At 49.0% G+C, this 20,313-nt stretch overlaps 1 protein-coding gene across 10 annotated transcripts in view; it reads left to right on the top strand.

Moving 5' to 3' along the window:
* Window positions 1–20,313, top strand: part of DYNC2I1 (dynein 2 intermediate chain 1) — a 50,673-nt gene that overhangs the window by 20,508 nt on the left and 9,852 nt on the right. For 9 of the 10 annotated variants that reach the window (XM_061166250.1, XM_061166259.1, XM_061166252.1 and 6 more), the window contains 11 exons: window positions 163–265; window positions 1,192–1,321; window positions 2,800–2,911; window positions 10,684–10,772; window positions 11,447–11,576; window positions 13,178–13,350; window positions 14,119–14,281; window positions 16,694–16,807; window positions 16,900–16,961; window positions 17,326–17,377; window positions 19,185–19,245. In XM_061166250.1, the coding sequence (XP_061022233.1) occupies window positions 163–265; window positions 1,192–1,321; window positions 2,800–2,911; window positions 10,684–10,772; window positions 11,447–11,576; window positions 13,178–13,350; window positions 14,119–14,281; window positions 16,694–16,807; window positions 16,900–16,961; window positions 17,326–17,377; window positions 19,185–19,245 (1,189 nt within the window). The remainder of the gene's footprint in view (window positions 1–162; window positions 266–1,191; window positions 1,322–2,799; window positions 2,912–10,683; window positions 10,773–11,446; window positions 11,577–13,177; window positions 13,351–14,118; window positions 14,282–16,693; window positions 16,808–16,899; window positions 16,962–17,325; window positions 17,378–19,184; window positions 19,246–20,313) is intronic. The other variant, XM_061166255.1, reaches the window with a different exon arrangement.

Below are 20,313 nucleotides of genomic sequence, written 5' to 3' on the forward strand. Positions count from 1 at the left end.
TAGATGAAATGAGCAGAAGTGGTTCCTAAGTGCACATAGAAGACATTTGTCATTAGTTGAGTGAACATAATTGGTTTACGTGTCTAATTGGTTTACTCTTGATTTCTTTTGCTTGAAAGAAATATTTCAGTTTCACAAAAATACCTTTTTTTTAATGTGCAGATGCAAACAGCTCCCCTTCCAAAACCCCCCTGTGTGGAATTTTCATGGATTTTGCCACAGCCTCACACCGTCAAAAGAATCGGACTCAGGCCCTTAAGCAAAAGTAGGTGTACTGGGAAAATTGCAGATGGAATTAGGAGTTTCTGTACTTCCCTGCAACAGACGTTTAAATATTAGCGTTTGTTTTGTTGTCACTGCTGGTGTTCACGCCCGTCATTTGTGCTGTGTTCCCGTGTCCTGGGTTGTGTTCCTGGTGCAGTGCTGTAGGCGAGCTCGGCCCGGCATCTGTGTCAGTTCTGGGGGGGCCCCGGGAGCCCCGCGTCACAGCCGGGCCGCGGCACAGGCGCTCTGGAGGCGGGCGGCAGGACCGAGAGCAGAGGGCGGGGCGGTCCGCCCGTGCCCCGTGCCTCCCGCCGCCGTGTGGGCTGCGCGCTCGCAGCCGGCGCCCCTTGTCTCAGGCGGGGGAGCCGGAGAGTCACAGCGGAGAGCCTCACGTCGGCCAGCCATCCCGTGTCCCGGGCACTGAGCCCCCGTGGGCTGCAGGCTGCCTGTGCAGGCCCAGGTCAGCCCCGCGAGGGTGGAGATGAGGGTGAAGAGCCAGGGCCAGCGGGGTCAGAGTCCAGACTGCTGTGAACCCAGAAGCTCAGGAAAGTGAAGGACAGACTCTCAGCCCACGTCTGCGGTACCGAGCCCAGTGCAGTCTGGGGTAGATGTCGGAGTCCACCGGGTTGGGCTGGACACAGTGGACTTAGGGAGACTGTCCAGTCAGCCAGGGAGCCATGCTGGCAGGAAGCAGCCTTCACCCCACCTCCCCCGAGAGCGCCCGCCCCCTGCAGCAGAGGGAGCCAGGGTGAGGTTGGCAGGGGCTCGCCCGGCTGGATGCACCCCCGAATGGGGGGGCATCGACAGCAGTGGGAGCCGGGGGTTCGGCCCTGCAGCCTCGCTGTCCACGGGGGCCCAGCGTGGTGACTGTGAGCGTGGACGACCCGCTGCTCCTGGGCCCGGCCTCCGTCCTGCTCTTCCCTCCAGGACGCGCAGCGCAAAGCTGCTGCGGCTCATCGACATGGACTTCTCCTTCACCTTCTCCCTCCTCGACCTCCCGCCCGTGAACGAGTACGACATGTACATCCGGAACTTCGGGAGGAAGAACACCAAGCAGGTTAGCTTGTGCGGTGGCAGGGCCTGAGGTGTGATGCGTGCCGTCCCGACATCAGAGCGGGGGTGGCAGGACACGCATCACCTGGAGCCTGTGCTCTGGGGGCGCCGGGGCGCGGGCGTGGCTCACTCGCAGGCTCTGAGGACAGCCCGGGACGGGAGGCTTTATTGAAAGTCACCGGGTGTCAGCTGGGGTCACCTGCTCCCATCCCTGTGGGCCTGCAGCATCTTGCGTGTATGACCCTAGGTGCAGAGGCTCCAAGATTTGGGCTGGAGTGCCGTCCTACCCAACTCCCCCCGAGCTCCCAAGGTTCTGGACTTGCCTCGGGGTCCCTCCTGCCTGTTCCATTCCACTCATCCTTACTTGGGAAGTGCGGCCCTGGCCAGGCCCTCTGGTATATGCCCTTGGGTCCCCCCCACCTGCCCCTGGGCCCCCCTCACCTGCCCCTGCAACCCCCTTGCAGGCCCCTTGGTCATCTGCCTGTCCTTCTCTGTTACCTGGCCTATGCTGTCCCTACCTCGTCCCTTATTTGTCTTTCTGTCTCTCTGTGTCCACGGCCTGTCCTCCAGGTGAACTAGGTGATCTATCCCTGCGTGCCCTCTGACCCCCATGTTGCTGCAGTCCGTCCCCTTCTCCTCCCACCTTCAATCTTTCCCAGCATCAGGGTCTTTTCCAATGAGTCGGCTCTTCACATCAGGTGGCCATAGTATTGGAGATTCAGCTTCAGCATCAGTCCTTCCAATTAATATTCAGGATTGATTTCCTTTAGGATGGACTGGTTGGATCTCCTTGCAGTCCAAGGGGCTCTCAAGAGTCGTCTTTAACACCACAGTTTGAAAGCAATAATTTTTCAAAGCTTTTAGTTAATATCAAAACTGAAGCGTGTACCTTTTTGAAATAAATTTGTGTCTGGTTTAGCAAAGCTGGTATGTTGTAAGAGACTAGGGTATTGGCGGACTAGATCATGAGATTTTTTAAAGATTTTGTTTACTTATTTATCTTTGACTGCACCGGGTCCTAGCTACGGTGTGTGACTCCTCTCTAGTTGGGGTGCGCGGGCTCCAGAGTGCCTGGGCTCAGTAGTTGGGCCTAGCAGATGCAGTGTGCAGGCTTGGTTGTCCTGAGGCAGGTGGGATCGTAGTTCCTTGACCAGGGATAGAACCCACGTCCCTTGCACTGAAAGGTAAATTCCCAACCTCTGGACCATGAGGGAAGTCTCTAGGTTATAGTATTCTCAAACTGGAGCCAGACTGTTTGATATGACTTTTGAGAACACTTTTGAAATTTAGGCCCATGTTTTTCAAATGTTTAAGACAAAAGCAGTCTTTGCATGATTGTTATTCATGCCATGATGCTTAATTTTGTCAGAAGCAAGAACAGTGTCATCCTTAACTTAAAAAACTTAGTTGTTTTCTTTTCAGCAATGAGAAATGGATCAGAGATAGAGACCCAGAGCTAACCCGGCCTGCCTTCCTTCTCAGGCCTACATTCAGTGTAATGAAGACAGTGTGGACCGGGACATCCAGACCGAGGAAGTGGAGACTCGGGAAGTGTGGACCCAGCACCCGGGGGAAGGCGCCGCTGTGTCTGGGGGTAACGACCTCTGCCCTAGGCCTTGGCGGTTGTGTTCATCCCCTTTCTTGTTCTTTCCTCAGTCTTGTATGTGCTTGCGTGTGTGCTGACTGTGGAAATAGCAGTGAGTTTGCAGACACCACCGCAGCCTGGAGGCCTGGCCTGGGCCCTGGCTGAGGCTCGTGACACTCGTTCTTGAACAGAGGAGAGAGCCCGACTCCAAACCAGCACCCGCAGAGGTGCTGCTCAGAGACCCCGTGCTCTCCAGTGGCTCACATGCTTAGAGCATTTTCTTCCCTAAGTACATTCTCCAGCTGTGTCACATCGAGACAGGTGGAAGGCCCTGGACGGTGCGGAGTTCTGCGCCCGCTGGTTCTTCTCAGTTACTTGCGTGCTAACTATTACTTCACTGGATGATTGTTTACTCTGAGGAATTACCTGTGTCACTCCCGTTCCTCAGGGAAGCTTTATCCTAAAAAGTAACAAACCTAAACATTGTTGTTCAGTTGCTTAATCATGTCTGGCTCTTTGTGACCCCATGGACTGCAGCACGTGAGGCCTCCCTGTCCTTCATTATCTCCTGGAGTATGCCCAAACTCAAGTCCACTGAGTTGGTGATGCCGTCCAACCATCTCATCCTCTGTCATCCCTTTCTCCTCCCGCCTTCAATCTTTCTCAGCATCAGGGTCTTTTCAAATGAGTCAGTTCTTCACATCAGGTGGCCAAAATATTGGAGTTTCAGCTTCAGCATCAGTCCTTCCAATTAATATTCAGGGTTGATTTCCTTTAGGTTGACTGGTTTGATCTCCTTGCAGTTCAAGGGACTCTCAAGAGTCTTCTCCAACACCACAGTTCAAAAGCATCAATTATTTGGTGCTTAGCCTTCTTTATGGTCCAACTCTCACATCCATATATGACTGCTGGAAAAACCATGGCTTTGACTATACAAATCTTTGTCAGCAAAGTAATGCCTCTGCTTTTTTATACACTGTCTAGGTTTGTCATAGCTTTCCTCCCAAAGAGCAAGTGTCTTTTATTTTCATGACTGAAGTCACCATCCACAGTGATTTTGGAGCCCCTTTAAAAAAGTCTGTCACTGTTTCCCCTTCTGTTTGTCATGAAGTGATTTGCCTGGATGTCATGATCTTAGTTTTTTGAATATTGAGTTTTAAGCCAGCTTTTTCACTGTCCTCTTTCACACATATCAAGAGGCTCTTTTGTTTGTCTTCACTTTCTACCATTAGAATGGTATCATCTTCATATCTGAGATTGTTGATATTTCTTACAGCAATCTTGATTCCAGCTTGTGCTTCATCCAGCCTGGCATTTCACGTGATGTACTCTGCGTGTAAGTTAAATAAGCAGTGTGACAATATACGGCCGTGACGTACTCCTGTTTTCAAATATGGAACCAGTCTGTTGTTCCATGTCCAGTTCTAACTGTTGCTTTTTGTCCTGCATACAGGTTTCTCAGGAGACGGGTAAAGTGGTCTGGTATTCTCATCTCTTTAAGAATTTTCCACAGCTTGCTGTGATCCGCACAGTCAAAGGCTTTCGTGTAGTCAGTGAAACATGTTTTTCTGGAATTTCCTTGCTTTCTCTCTGATCCAGTGAGTGTTTGTAATATGATTACTGGTTCTGCCCTTTCTAAATCCAGTTTATACATCTGGAAGTTCTTGGTTCACGTACTGCTGAAGCCTAGCTTGAAGGATTTTAAGCATAATCTTGCTAGCGGTTTGAACATTCCTTGGCATTGCCTTTCTTAGGGATTGGAGTCAAAACTGACCTTTTCCAGTCCTGTGGCCACTGCTTAGTTTTCCAAATTTGCTGGCATATTGAATGTAGCACTTCAGCAGCAGCATCTTTTACGATTTTAAGTAGTTCAACTGCAATTCCATCACCTCCGCTAGCTTTGGTCATAGTGATACTTCCCAAGACCCACTTGACTTCACATTCCCAGATGTCTGGCTCTAGGGGAGTGATAACACCATCATGGTTATTCTGGTCATTAAGAGCTTTTTTGTATAGATCTGTGTATTTTTTCCACCTCTTAATCTCTTCTGCTTCCGTTAGGTCCTTACCATTTCTGTTTTTTATCATGCCTATCCTGGCATGAAATATTCCCTTGAGTATCTCCAATTTTCTTGAAGCAATCTCTAGTCATTCCCATTCTATTGTTTTCCTGTATTTCTTTTTTTTTTTTTTTTGGTTTAAAACTGTTAATTGTTCAAAAAAGTGGAAATGATAAAATTATTGCATAGGGAAAATATGCTAGTAATTTAAAAACAGGCTAAATAATAAGGAAAGTTTACATATGTTAACAGGTGGAAGGCTGAGAAGAATCTTTTTTTTTAATATTCTTACACCATAAGATTTATTGTTTTTATTTGAGATGTTGCCAAGACTTTTTTTAGAGTATTTTAAAAGTTTTATCATTATTTTATTTTATTTTTTATTTTAAAATAAAATTTATTTTAATTGGAGGCTAATTACTTTACAATATTGTAGTGATTTTTGCCATACATTGACATGAATCAGCCATGGGTGCACATGTGTCCCCCATCCTGAACCCCCCTCCCACCTCCCTCCCCTTCCCATCCCTCAGGGTCATCCAGTGCACCAGCCCTGAGCACCCTGTCTCATGCATTGAACCTGGACTGGCAATCTGTTTCACATATGGTAATACACATGTTTCAGTGCTATTCTCTCAAGTCATCCCACCCTTGCCTTTTCCCACAGAATCCAAAAGTCTGTTCTTTATCTCTGTGTCTCTTTTGCTGTCTCGCATATAGGATCATCATTACCATCTTTCTAAATTCCATATATATGCGTTAGTATACTGTATTGGTGTTTTTCTTTCTGACTTATTTCATTCTGTATAATAGGCTCCAGTTTCATCCACCTCACTAGAACTGATTCAAATGCATTCTTTTTAATGGCTGAGTAATATTCTGTTGTGTATATGTACCACAGCTTCCTTATTGATTCATCTGCCAATGGACATTTATGTTCCATCCATGTCCTAGCTCTTGTAAACAGTGCTACAGTGAACATTGGGGTGCACGTGTCTCTTTCAATTGTGATTTCTTCAGGGTGTATGCCCAGCAGTGGGATTGCTGGGTCATATGGGAGTTCTATTTCCAGTTTTTTAAGGAATCTCCACACTGTTCTCCATAGTGGCTGTACTAGTTTGCATTCCCACCAACAGTGTAAGAGGGTTCCCTTTTCTCCACACCCTCTCCAGCATTTATTGTTTGTAGACTTTTTGATAGCAGCCATTCTGACTGGCATGAGATGGTACCTCATTGTAGTTTTGATTTGCATTTCTCTGATAATGAGTGATGTTGAGCATCTTTTCATGTGTTTGTTAGCCATCTGTATGTCTTCTTTGGAGAAATGTCTGTTTAGTTCTTTGGCTCATTTTTTGATTGGGTCGTTTATTTTTCTGGAATTGAGCTGCATGAGCTGCTTGTATATTTTTGAGATTAATTCTTTGTCAGTTGATTGGTTTGCTATTATTTTCTCCCATTCTGAAGGCTGTCGTTTCACCTTGCTTATAGTTTTCTTCGTTGTGCAAAAGCTTTTAAGTTTAGTTAGGTCCCATTTGTTTATTTTTGTATTTCTTTCCATTACTCTGGGAAGTGGATCATAGAGGATCCTGCTGTGATATATGTTAGAGAGTGTTTTGCCTGTGTTTTCCTCTAGGAGTTTTATAGTTTCTGGTTTTACATTTAGATCTTTAATCCATTTTGAGTTTATTTTTGTGTATGGTGTTAGAAAGTGTTCTAGTTTCATTCTTTTACAAGTGGTTGACCAGTTTTCCCAGCACCACTTGTTAAAGAGATTGTCTTTACTCCATTGTATATTCTTGCCTCTTTTGTCAAAGATAATGTGTCCATAGGTACATCGATTTATCTCTGGGCTTTCTATTCTGTTCCATTGATCTATATTTCTGTCTTTGTGCCAGTACCATACTGTCTTGATGACTGTAGCTTTGTAGTATAGTCTGAAGTCAGGCAGGCTGATTTCTCCAGTCCATTCTTCTTTCCCAAGATTGCTCTGGCTATTCGAGGTTTTTTTGTATTTCCATACAAATTGTAAAATTATTTGTTGTAGTTTTCTGAAAAATACCATTGGTAGCTTGATAGGGATTACATTGAATCTATAGATTCCTTTGGGTAATATACTCATTTTCACTATATTGATTCTTCCAATCCATGAACATGGTATATTTCTCCATCTATTTGTGTCATCTTTGATTTCTTTCATCAGTGTTTTATAGTTTTCTATGTATAGGTCTTTTGTTTCTTTAGGTAGATTTATTCCTATGTATTTTATTCTTTTTGTTGCAATGGTGAATGGAATTGTTTCCTTAATTTCTCTTTCTGTTTTCTCATTGTTAGTTATGGGAATGCAAGGGATTTCTCTGTGTTAATTATATCCTGCCACTTTACTATATTCATTGATTAGCTCTAGCAATTTTCTGGTGGTGTCTTTAGGGTTTTCTATGTAGAGAATCATGTCATCTGGAAACAGTGAGAGTTTTACTTCTTCTTTTCCAGTCTGGATTCCTTTTATTTCTTTTTCTTCTCTGATTGCTGTGGCTGAAACTTCCAAAACTATGTTGAATAGTAGTGGTGAGAGTGGGCACCCTTGTCCTGTTCCTGACTTTAGGGGAAATGCTTTCAATTTTTCACCATTTGAGGTTAATGTTTGCTGTGGCTTTATCATATATGGCTTTTCTTATGTTGAGGTATGTTCCTTCTATGCCTGCGTTCTGGAGACTTTTTATCATAAATGGATGTTGAATTTTGTCAAAGGCTTTCTCTGCATCTATTGAGATAATCATATGGTTTTTATCTTTCAATTTGTTAATGTGGTGTATTATGTTGATTGATTTGTGGATATTGAAGAATCCTTGCATCCCTGGGATAAAGCGCACTTGGTCATGATTTATGATCTTTTTAATATGTTGTTGGATTCTGTTTGCTAGAATTTTGTTAAGGTTTTTTGAATCTATGTTCATCAGTGATATTGGCCTGTAGTTTTCTTTTTTTGTGGCTTCTTTGTCTGGTTTTGGAATTAGGGTGATGGTGTCCTCATAGAATGAGTGTGGAAGTTACCTTACTCTGCAATTTTCTGAAACAGTTTGAGTAGGATAGATGTTAGCTCTTCTCTAAATTTTTGGTAGAATTCACCTGTGAAGCCATCTGGTCCTGGGCTTTTGTTTTTTGGAAGATTTTTGATTATGGTTTTGATTTCCTTGCTTGTGATGGTCTGTTAAGATTTTCTATTTCTTACTGGTTCAGTTTTGGAAGGTTATACTTTTCTAAGAATTTGTCCATTTCTTCCAAGTTGTCCATTTTATTGGCATATAGTTGCTGACAGTCTCTTAAGATCCTTTGTATTTCTGTGTTGTCTGTTGTGATTTCTCCATTTTCATTTCTAATTTTGTTGATTTGATTCTTCTCCCTTTTTTTCTTGATGAGTCTGGCTAATGGTTTGTCTCTTTTATGTATCTTCTGAAAGAACCAGCTTTTAGTTTTGTTGATTTTTGCTATAGTCTCCGTTGTTTCTTTTTCATTTATTTCTGCCCTAATTTTTATGATTTCTTTCCTTCTACTAACCTTGGGATTCTTAATTTTTTTTTTTTTCTAGTTGCTTTCAGTATAAAGTTAGATTATTTATTTGATTTTTCTCTTGTTTCTTGAGGTAAGCTTGTATTGATATGAACCTTCTGCTTAGCACTGCTTTTACTGAATCCCATAGGTTTTGGGTTGTTTTGTTTTCATTTTCAATCATTTCTATGCATATTTTGATTTCTTCTGCGATTTGTTGGTTATTCAGAAGCGTATTGTTTAGCCTCTGTATGTTTGTATTTTTAATAGTTTATTTTTCCCATAGTTGACATCCAATCTTACCACATTGTGATCAGAAAAGATGCTTGAAATGATTTCGTTTTGTTTTTAATTTACCAAGGCTAGATTTATGGCCCAGAATGTGATCTATCCTGGAGAAGGTTCCGTGTGCACTTGAGAAGAAGGTGAAATTCATTGTTTTGGGGTGAAATGTCCTATAGATGTCATTTAGGTCTAACTGGTGCATTCTGTCATTTAGAGCTGTGCTTCCTTGCTAATTTTCTGTTTAGCTGATCTGTCCATAGCTGTGAGTGGGGTATTAAAGTCTCCCACTATTATTGTGTTATTGTTGATTTCCCCTTTCATACTCATTAGCATTTGCCTCACATATTGCGGTGCTCCTATGTTGGGTGCATATATATTTATAATTGTTATATCTTCTTCTTGGATTGATCCTTTGATCATTATGTAGTGTCTTTCTTTGTCTCTTTTCATGGCCTTTATTTCAAAGTCTATTTTATCTGATATGACTATTGGTACTCCTGCTTTCTTTTGGTCTCTATTTGCATGAAATATCTTTTTCCAGCCCTTCACTTTCAGTCTGTATGTGTCCCTTGTTTTGAGGTGGGTCTCTTGTAGACAGCATATATAGGGGTCTTGTTTTTGTATCCATCCAGCCAGTCTTTGTCTTTTGGTTGGGGCATTCAACCTATTTACATTTAAGGTAATTACTGATAGGTATGATCCTGTTGCCATTTACTTTGTTGTTTTGGGTTCAAGTTTATAAACCTTTTCTGTGTTTCCTGTCTAGAGAAGATCCTTTAGCATTTGTTGAAGAGCTGGTTTGGTGGTGCTGAACTGTTTTCCTCTGTTTCTTTGCATTGTTCGCTTAAGAAGGCCTTCTTACCTATTTTTGCTATTCTCTGGAACTCTGCATTCAAACGGGTGTATCTTTCCTTTTCTCCTTTGCCTTTTGCTTCTCTTCTTTTCTCAGCTATTTGTAAGGCCTCCTCAGGCAGCCATTTTGCCTTCTTGCATTTCTCTTTCTTTGGGATGGTTTTGGTTACCGCCTCCTGCGCAGTGTTAAAAACCTCTGTCCATAGTTCTATAGGCACTCTGTTTACCAGATCTAGTCCCTTGAATCTGTTGGTCACCTCCACTGTATAATCGTAAGGGATTTGATTTAGGTCATACCTGAATGGCCTAGTGGTTTTCCCTACTTTTCTTCAATGTAAGTCTGAATTTTATAATAAGGAGCTCATGATCTGAGCAACAGTTAGTTCCAGTCTTGTTTTTGCTGACTGTATAGGTCTTCTCCATCTTTGGCTGCAAAGAGTATAATTGGTCTGATTTTGGTATTGACCATCTGGTGATGTCCATGTGTAGAATCTTCTCTTGTGTTGTTGGAAGAGGGTGTTTGCTATGACCAGTGCGTTCTCTTGGCAAAACTCTATTAGCCTTTGCCCTGCTTCATTCTGTACTCCAAGGCCAAATTTGCCTGTTACTCCAGGTATCTCTTGACTTCCTCATTTTTCATTCCAGTCCCCTATCATGAAAAGGACATCTTTTTTTTGGTGTTAGTTCTAGAAGGTGTTGCAGGTGTCATAGAACTGGTCAACGTGGCATTGGTGGTTGGGGCATTGACTTGGATTACTGTGATGTTGAATGGTTTGCCTTGGGAATGAACCAAGATCCTAAGTGTAACCCATGCACAGTAAAATGATGCTCTGTGAAGGACTCTGCTTACAGACTTTCTGTGAACAGTTTCCTGTGAGGAATGAGGAGGAGCTGAGCTCTGGAGGATGGGTCATGACCTCCTGGCTTCTCCTTCTGGGGTCTTGGTTCGCTGACATGCCCTTCCAGGTGTGCGGTCTTGACTGGGAGCCCACCTGGTGGGTCTCCCCTCAGCAGGGGTTGATGTGAGCTGTTTTTCAGGGAGTGAGCAGAGTGGCCCTGGAGATACTGCCATCGTCCCAAAGGTTGACACGCCCCGTCTGTCCAGCTTCCTGCGGGCAGCCTGCCAGGTACGCTCTGCTGGGGGCAGGGACCCAGTGCTGCCCGTGCTGCCTGGATTCTGAGCAGCAGTACTGATCGCCTGCATTTTAGAGTAAATACAGACAGGAGAACAGATATAACTGAATTGGCAAGGCCAGCACACGTCTAGGGTTTTTAAAACTCGTAAACTCATGACTTTGAAAAGTGGTTATGGGAATTTTCAAAGCCCATACAAAGGTCAGAGGGTCCCGTGTCCTTCAGGGTCCCAGTGTCCACTACCTTCCCCTCCCCGTGGTCGTCCTGAGTGTGACCCCGCAGCCACAAGGGCAGTGGCAGGGCTTGGTGTCACACTGATCTGCACTGCAGCCCAGGCGGGCAGGCCGTGTTGCTGTGGGTAACGTGTTTGTGCCCCGTTTCCTTTCGAGGAGCTGGAGGGCCCCGCCCCCCTCCTGGGTCTCTGCCGTGGAAATCGGCATTGGTGTTACATCATGGCTCTGGAGTTTGCAGAGCGAAGCTTTACTTGGTAGTCTGTACTGCTCTGCGGAAGGGGCAGTCTAACTTCTTCTGGTCGTTTCTATGAGTCTGGGGCTCAGTTAACTTAAGGGATGGGTAGGTTCAGGTAGTGCTCTGCAGTTTTTGCTTTTCTTCGCAAATGAGTCCATCTGAGAGTGCTGATGAAGGCCTGCTCATGCGTCTGTTGCAGGTGATGGCAGTTCTGCTTGAAGAGGACCGGGCAGCGGCTGAGCCGGGCTGGATGTCCCAGGCGCAGGACTGCACCCTGCCTTTCAGCGACAGCTGTGTGCGGCTAGACACCAGCTTGCCCTTCCTGCAGGGTAAGCAGCCCTCAGGGTGGACGTGGACCCCAAGGCGGTGATCCTCACTGGGCCTCCTGGAAGGGCTTTGTTGACCAGAGCAGAGGTTCGGCTTCTGCAGCCTCGAGTGTGTGTGTCACAGTCCTCACCAGAGGGATACGCAGTGATGTAAGGGAAAGTTTGTTTTCAGTCCTGCGTCTCTTAATTTCTTCTGGTTTCTTGGGTGGAGGAGCTGGGGCAGCCGCAGGCAGTCCAGGTGGGAGTCATGTGGTGAGATTTGAGCTGATCCGTGGCCACAGCACAAACGCTGCCCCAGTGAAGCCTGTGTCTTCACACGTGGCATGTAGCTGCCTGTGATCAGAAGCTGAACAAACTTCGTGTGTTCAGTTCTTCAGTGAGTCTCTGCCTTGCCAGCTGGTGAGGGCTTGGGTGGGGCCAGGGTCGTGGTCTGAGGACAGGAGGGTGGGCAGTGCTTGGCCCTGTGGTCGGCTTTCCAGGCTGCCTCTGGGCCGGCAGGACCTGGTGCGTGGCTGCCACTTGTTCTAGAAGTTTCTGTGGAGATTCAGAGTCACATCCAGCCCTCTGCACTGACCGTTAGCACCAGTGGCGTGAAGTTAACAAGCACATGTTATTTAAGCACGTTTTTGTTTTTAAAAGTTGAGTTATCCTATTAGAAAAACAATAAATTGTAGCATTGAAAACACAGAAGCCCAAAAAAAAAAAAAAAAAGAAAACACAGAAGCCCACAAATCCACCTCCCTCTCCACCCCAGGAAACAGGAGTTTAAGAAGTGCTTTCCTCTGATCCCTGGACTGGGGCAGGGATTGAGGGGTTGCTGCACAGTGTGGGGGGTGGGAGGTGGGGGAAGGGGAGTGGTGGGGGGGTGGGGAGGCCACACTCCCACAGAACCCTTCCTCAGAGAAGGACGATGCAGGTTTGTTGTCCGGGACTTGCCCCTTAGTTCCACCGGTGGGCAGAGCGGAGGTTTTTCTTGTGTCTGTTTTGGTAAAGTGAGCTTTAAGGTGACAGAGGGAAGTTGGGACGCAGGTGCCCGTGACCTGAGCCACCTGAGCTTGGAGGGAGTGGTGGGCTCTTCTCAGCGTCAGCGGCCGTCCAGTGTTGGCCGCCCAGCCTTCCTTCTGAGGGCCCCGCAGATACCTAGGCATGCGGGCGTGCGGGCAGGTCCTGGGCCTTGGAGCCCCGGTGGACAGACAGAAACCCTGCATCCCTGGAGGAACAAGGGTGCTGGACAGTGTCTGAGGGCAGGTGTCAGGAGGAGGCCGTCCAGGGCCCCGCTGCAGGCGGACAAGCACTGACTGGGCAGACACAATGCCCCCCCACCCCTGCTCCCCAGGTCCCCTCCGCACCCCTGGCCCGTGGGAGTAGATGGTGGATGGTGGGGTCCTGGGCCGTGCTGAGCTGTGTGTGGAGGAGGCTGGCTTCTTTCAAATGAGGCCACCCGGACGTTTTCGAGTTGAGCTTGGCCATTCATCAAAACCCTGGTTTCGGGCGAGGGCCTCTTTGAAAGACCGTGTCTTCTTCACTAAGCTGAAACGTACTGGAGTAACCTTGTGTGTTCATGCAATGTGGGTTCTGGAGCCTTTTCCTTGTCTTGTCCTCAGACCGGAGCGTGTCCTGCCTGCACGCGTGTCAGGCTCAGCGGTGCACGCTGGTGTCTGTGCACGGGCTGCCGGGGACGGCCTTGGCGCCCCTGCTGGACCACAGACACGTGCTCTGTGTGTGGGATGTCCGGCAGCCGTCAGGGCCCCAGAAGGTCCTGGTGTGCGAGTCGAAGGTACAGCTTGGGGGGGCCGAGGGCGTGACTTGAGGGCATGGGCACCAGGGAGGGGCGTCCAGGGTCATGACTTTCCGTCCCTCCGCCGTGTGCAGGGTGAGGGCGCAGGAGCTCTTAATAGGAAGCACCGGGTCGACTAAGGGGCCATGTGGCCACAGTCCCCAGGGCCCTGAGGGTGGGCGTCCGCCCGGCTCTGGGTTAGAGGAAGCACCAGCCTGGCGTCCTTGGGGTCGTGGAAGCGAGCTTCCCGGCTTGCTCCGTCTGGGTCACAGGTGCTTTAGAGGTTTCTTCCCATGCCTGGAATTCTCTTGAGTCCTTAGCGCGTGTGTTTCCCAGCCCCTGGTGATGGGGCTGTGGAGTGGCGACTGCACGGGTGCAGGGCGGAGTTCTGTTTCTAGTCCTGTGGCTCTGGACTTCAGAAACACCTGGTTTCCATTCCACTGCTCGTCGGTGCTGGGGGCTTGAACATAGCTTACTGTGATGCAGGGTATGGATAAAATGGCGGGCGGCTCAGCTGTGCCCGACACCCTGCGGCCGCCACCCCATGTCCTGCAGAGGGCACCCTCGGAGGGGCCAGCTGCTTGCCGCGGTTCCCTGTGTCCAGATGGAGAGTCCCTGAGGGCCAGCGATCCCTGTCCCTGGCCCCGCCTCCACCCGGCCCCGCCTCCCCATCCCTGCACCCGGACCTGGCCCGGCTCCCTGGCCCCGCCCCCACCCGCCCCAGCCTCCGGTCCCCCCTCCTCAGCCCTGCTCTCTGTGGCTCTCTAGGTCACATGCTGCTGCTTCAGCCCTGTGAAAGCCTTCCTGCTGTTTGCGGGGACCGTGCACGGCTCGGTGGTCGTGTGGGACCTGAGGGAGGACCCCAGGATCCATCTCCGCATGACGCTGAGCGGGTGCTCCTGGACGTTCAGGACCCCCACCTTCTCCACCGGTCAGTGACGCTGCCCACCGGCTCGGGTCCCTGGGAGCAGCTGCGAGGCCCCTTTGCGTCCTCCACGCAGGTTGCCCCAGAGGATGCCCTGACCTCGAGGTGCAGGAGGCCTGCGCCAACCGGGGGAGCAACATCTTTCTGGGGTGGTTGGGGTGGTGACAGCAGTGATGGGCTGCTTGTCCTGTCAACTCTGGGGCTCCAGGCCCTCAGCGAGGGGCACCAGGATTGCCTCAGCCTGAGATCATTGGTTTGTGTGCACCCATGGCCCAGGCTGGCGGAGGGGAGAGGTAGTGACTCCTCGCGGTGGGAAGGACCCAGAGCCACTGGACCTGTCAGGACCCTGAGTTAGACTCGTGTGCACACTTCATGCCAGGCAGCTGCTGCCACAACCAACCACAACGACAACCACGACCGCGACCACAGTTACAACAATAGCTGGTCACAGCCACAACCACACTTACAGCCACAGCCGATTGCAACCTAAGCCCAACCACGGTTGCAAGCACAACCGAAACCTCAAACAGCCTCAGCAACCTCAACAAACAATCACAACCACAACCTCAAACAAGGACTGTGTTCTGGGGTTTTTCCCCATGCTGTGTGGGCGTGTCCCACGCAGGCCGTCCGGGCCCCTCCCGGTGCTCAGGGAGATGGGAGGCTTATCTGTGGTCACACTGGCCACGTAGGGGCCAGCACCCAGGCGATCTCCAGTCCTTTCACGTTCCTGCCCAGGAATGTCACTCTTCCCTCCCCCCGCCCCCAGCTGACTTTGGGTCCCCCTGCCCTCACCATCCCCACAAGGTTTTGCCTCTGTTTTGTCTCACGGCGAGGGCTGAGATCCTGTAGCATCCCGACCTTGGAGTCAGCTTTCCTCCTCTTAGCGAGAAGTGCCCACAGGTCATGGTGTGTGGGGTCAGGACGTCACTCCTCTGCCGGGCAGGCCCCCTTGGGCGCCACGTGGCTTTACCCGCCCAGCGGTCAGCTGCTTCTGGTCAGTTCCCTCTGTCGATGGTCAGGACGGGCATCTGCACCGCAGGCGTGGCGGCCACAGGTCCTCGCTGCGGGCTGGCAGCCTTTCTGCTCCAGCTGGCGTCCCTGAGAACGCAGGGTGCTGGGTGTCTGTCTTCAGCAGGGCGTCTGTGCAGGCCTTCTGCATGCGAGTATATCAACGTGCTGCTTCTGACTGTTGTGCTTTAAGGGTCGTGTGTTCTCACTACCGTCCTGGGTAGACTTGTCTGGGTTGTCTCCAGCCCTTAACCAGGCCAACCCTCAATGTTCTGTTCCTGGCCCCCTCTGGGGAACTCCACGCATATCCTGCATGCCTGTTTACGTACTCTGAGTTTGTCTGCGTTTTATACATAAAAGGGCAACGTTTCTTTTGCCTCCCAACAACCAGTTTTTCCCCCTTTGGGGCTGAAATTGCCACTGTTGAGAATGTAACAGTTTAAGGTACCTTGTGGATCTGTTGCTACTGGAAAAGGTATCTTTTAAGAACGTGTATTTTCTAACTGCTGCTATTACTAATTAGTGCTTGAATTCACCAAACACTGAAATGCTCAGGATTTGAAACTTAATATTCTATTAAAATGCTTCCTTCATTTTTTTTTGCTATGTAAACATTGTCACTAAAACCTTCAAAGTTCCAGTAACTTTGAGTCGGAGAACACCCCTCCTCAGTGGGCCTCCAGCTCATTGAGTCTGAAATCTGTCATTCTCCACTCCAGGGAGCATTTTTTCCTTTTCTTCAATTTCAGCCCTAACTCTTATTTTCTTTCTGATGTTTTTAAATCCATTTTTGTTCTAGGTTTCTGATTCCAAGTGTTTTTCTTTGTTTGTTAGATGTATTTCCAGGTGCTTTTTGAAAACCTGTGATGTCGTTTGGGAGCTGGGTTTTGGTCTGCTGTTTCATGCTCCTTTCTGGAAGGAGAATTTTCATGGGTTGAAATGCTTTCATTTGCGTTTTCTATCTAGTTTCTGTGGTAGTGTTGTGTGGCGTTTGTCTTCCTCTGCTGGGGGCATGTTGCAAGTGGGTTTGCCAGGTCAGAGGAGCTCTGTTCTGTTGGGCTGTGAAGGTGCTTCTGCTCTGGCCACGAGCCTCTGTCTCCTCCCGAAGCCAGAAGCAGTTTCCTCTGTCTCTGGGACCCCCTCTTGCTGTGGAGAGTGCCCGCGCCCCCCAGCCTGTCCTCGCACCTGCAGCTGTGCAGACACGGCGCTTGGGGGACTCCGCTCGCCTTCTCCTCCCAGGCGGACGTGGTCTGTGGCCTCTGCTCCTCGGCCGTGCCGAGAGCCATGGCGCGTGCACTTCCACAGTGATGCGCGTGGCTGGGCGCCTGGGGACACGTGCGTGCCCCCCACAGGCGGCTGTGCTCCGTGACCCACCGCATGTGCACACTGCCTGTGCTCTGCCCCCAGACGGCGTCCTGATGTCCGTGAACCACCGCAGCCCCCTCCAGGCAATAGAGCCCATCACGGGGTCTGTCTGCAAGAGGCAAACCTGTGTGCTTTCACCCTTCTCTACTCAAGACGGTATGTGACCTTCACTTCTGTAAATCTGAGCTCCAGTGTGGGACGTGGTTTCTGGTTACGAGCCGGTCCTTCCCCACTTGTGCCCTCACCAGAGACGGCAGGCCTGTCCTTCCACGTTACTTCCTTGGACGAAAGCGGGCTTCTCAACGTGTGGGTGAGTCGGGCACATGGTCAGTGGTGGGAGACAGGCGGTGATGTGTGTGGGCGTGGGGGAAGGGCAGGGGGCGACATGTATGTGAGAGGCGGCAGAGCTGTCAGCCAGGAACCAGGATGAGGCAGCTTGCAGGGAACTCCCGGGGGAACAAGGGACGGAAGGGGGCAGCTTCAGGGCCTGTCATGGGAGGGAAGAAGAAGGTCAAAGTCGGAGATTTATAGCATTTAAACATTAGTCTTCCTTCTGGAGCAGCTGTGTCCTTAGCATGTCACGTGACGTGCTGTCTTGATTAGAGCTGTGCTTTGCTTAGACTGCTTTCCGCTTATCCTGTGTGCTGACCCTCGTCTCTGATGGTCTGTTTCAGGTGGTGGTTGAATTACAGAAGGCAGATGTTGCAGGTTCAATAAGTGACTTAGGTAACTAAAAATAAAAAATGAATTTTAGGCAACGTTTGCTAGAATCATTAAGGATTAGAGATACCCAGAATCACTTTGAAGAATCAGCTACCAGTTGCATGGAAAATGGAGACTAAAGTCGTGTATTTTATAACCGCCGACTGTTGCACAGGCCTGACGCCCTTGTCGCAGGACATGTGTCCTCTTTGTGCCTGTGTGGCGTCTGCTTCTCATCCCCAGGGGCGTCCCTGTGACTCATGTCTGAGGAGCCCTTGGTGTGACCCCTGAGGTCTCTGACCGTAGCCCTACCCCTGGGTTGGGGAGAGGGGCTTGGCTGGCAGTTTACTGTCCTGATGCCCAGGGCTCAGGCACCAAGGAGCCCCAGCCTGCACTTCTCAGAGCCCCAGTTGGTTGTTTAGTGACCAGGCTGGAGGCGCTGCCATAGATCTGGCCAAAAAATAGGACCAGAGCCACTCTGACTGTCCCTGACTTCTTGAAATGAAGGAGGGGCATCTCCTGCAAGCAGGGCCTGTGCTGGGAGCCTGGTGCTGCTGCGGGGCCTTGCGGGGGTCCCTCCTGAGAGGGTAACAAGCCAGGGAGGCCAGGGGTCTCCAAACGGAGGAAATAGGCTGCAAGTGGCAGACGTTTTTTCTCTCTCTCTTAAGCGGCAGGAGGAAGCTAGTGTTATATTTTTTTCCCCTTCTCTATACAGATTTAAAAAGAGGCTTCTGTTAAAATTCTGTGTTGCCATAATGACACCTGGTTCCACCTGAACTTAACTTGTCTCAAACTTTGAGCTAACCAGTGCATTTTTCTTATGGAAATGTTTGTCTTAAGCTATGTTAATGTACTGTGTATTTACCCTGGACCCTTTGTCTTTCTTCAAGTCGGTTCCTCCTAAGACTCAGAATCGACTTGACAAACCAGTATGTTTTACTCAGCAAATGTTCTCCTAAGCTGTGTTTTAAGGAGACTATGTCTTTGCTTGGAAACCTGCCTTTCTTCAAGATTCATGTCACTGGTTTTATGGCGGGGACGACTCACCTGGTGCCAGCATTATCTCAAAATGCCTGTCGTGGGTGAGGGGCCTGGTGCCCTCTGAGTTTTGAGACATCTCCTTTACTTAGCAGCCTGCTGATAGGAATATAACCTACTGCTGAAGGCCAGCAGGGGGCATTCTCCTGACCCCTTCTGATGTCTACGTCAGAAGCTGTCTGTCTCTTTTATACTTTAATAAATGTTTATCACACAAAAGCTCTGAGCAATCAAGCCTCCTCTCTGACCCTGGATTGAATTCCTCCTCCGGAGGCCAAGAATCCCGGCATCTTTCATGGCTCAGCAACAGCCTTTCACTCCCAAGGGGCCATTTTTTCCACCTCTCTTGCAGTCGGCTCTGTTCCCTGGGCTGTGAGCAGGGCTGCGTGGGGGGTGTCGGGGCGGGATGGGGCTGGAGGGACGTCCCCGCCAGCACAGGTAACCCAGACCAGTGGGAGGAGATTTCCAGAGGAGGGTTTCTGTGGGGAACAGGAGGACTGTTGAATATTCACTTTTTGCTTTTAGAAGTATATTTCTGTTTTAAAATCAAATCTAAAAATGGAAAGGCTTTTGATTCCAGCAGCCCTCTTCCCTCCAGGCCCTCAGCTGCCAGCTCCTAATTCATCCGAGGCACCTGCAGGGCCCTCCCCTGCACAAGGGCGGGGCAGCCCTCACTGCCCTACTTTTGATGTTCCTTCCAGCCCAGGCCTTAAACAGTGAAAAGGAATTTCAGATGCTTGGGTTTTGGTATAACTTGTACCAAGAGATGCCTTTATTCCTGGTTACTCTGTAGGTTTAATACCTGGAGGACGGATAAAACTGGTACACAGCGCTGCGATCCAGCTGAGTGACAGGTGAGTCTATGCCCATTAAGCCCTGTTTCCCACAGGAGGAAACAGCCTTAGGTAATAAATTATGGTCAGACTGGTGCTGGAGAATCCTGGCTTCTGACATTGTTTTTTTGCTAAGTAGTTTATTTGCTAACTGGTTTGCTGTTAATGAGTCAGTGTAACAAATGCAATTGCCAGGTGTTACAGCTAACATTTTTTCTTGGATTAAAATATTTTCTATCATATGAATTGGTACTATTTGACTGTTTTTCATCCAGTTTTAATACAACCCTGAAATTAAATAGATGAGGTTCAGAAACTGAAAACATTGACATGAAAGTTTTATTCAGAAATTAGTTTTCTGTTTTTGCTTAAATAACTTACTGTGATGTGAAAACCTTATTAGCTATATGAATATTGTGTATATTTATGTGTCTCATGTTAACTTATTTCCCAAAGCTGTCTCTTCCTGTCACTCACTGCAGCTGGGCTGGCTCCCAGCCTGCGACTGACCTGGAGAGTCCTGATATTAGCCTCCCTGCTGTTCGTCAGTTGGAGCACCCCAGGGTTGTGTTAATGAGTCCATGCATGCTTTGCGGTTAGACATTACCTGCAGTTCCTTTTAGTATAAGTACAACAAGGAATCTGTTAATGTTTGCAAAAACCCACCTAATAAACTGCAGACTCCACCCTGGGCAATCCCAGCCCCTCGTGGAATTTCCATGAGACTCTTCTCATCTCCATTACGTCCTTGTCACTTCATGCCTCTCATTGCAATGGTCTTCACCTGCTTTAAAGGAAGTGTCACCTGGAGCTGATGTTGGGTCTCCCCCACAGAACGCCTAGCAGTGCCCAGCCCGTCGGGGTGCAGCAGATGTCCACTCAGACCTCGCCCACACGCTGGCCACACGGAGTGTGCTCTGTCAGCTGCTTTGTGGGGCCTTTCCCTTAGGGGCCCCCAAGTGCAGACCAGCAGCCCGTGGCTACTGCGGCCCACAGGGTTGGCCTCTGGCAGGAGGGCGACAGGGAGCTGCCCGGTCCCGGAGCTCAGAGCCACCTCGACAGCCTCAGCCCCCTCCCTTGGTCCCCGAA

The sequence above is a fragment of the Dama dama genome, chromosome 18, assembly GCF_033118175.1.
Source record: "Dama dama isolate Ldn47 chromosome 18, ASM3311817v1, whole genome shotgun sequence".
Classification (NCBI taxonomy): Eukaryota; Metazoa; Chordata; class Mammalia; order Artiodactyla; family Cervidae; genus Dama; species Dama dama.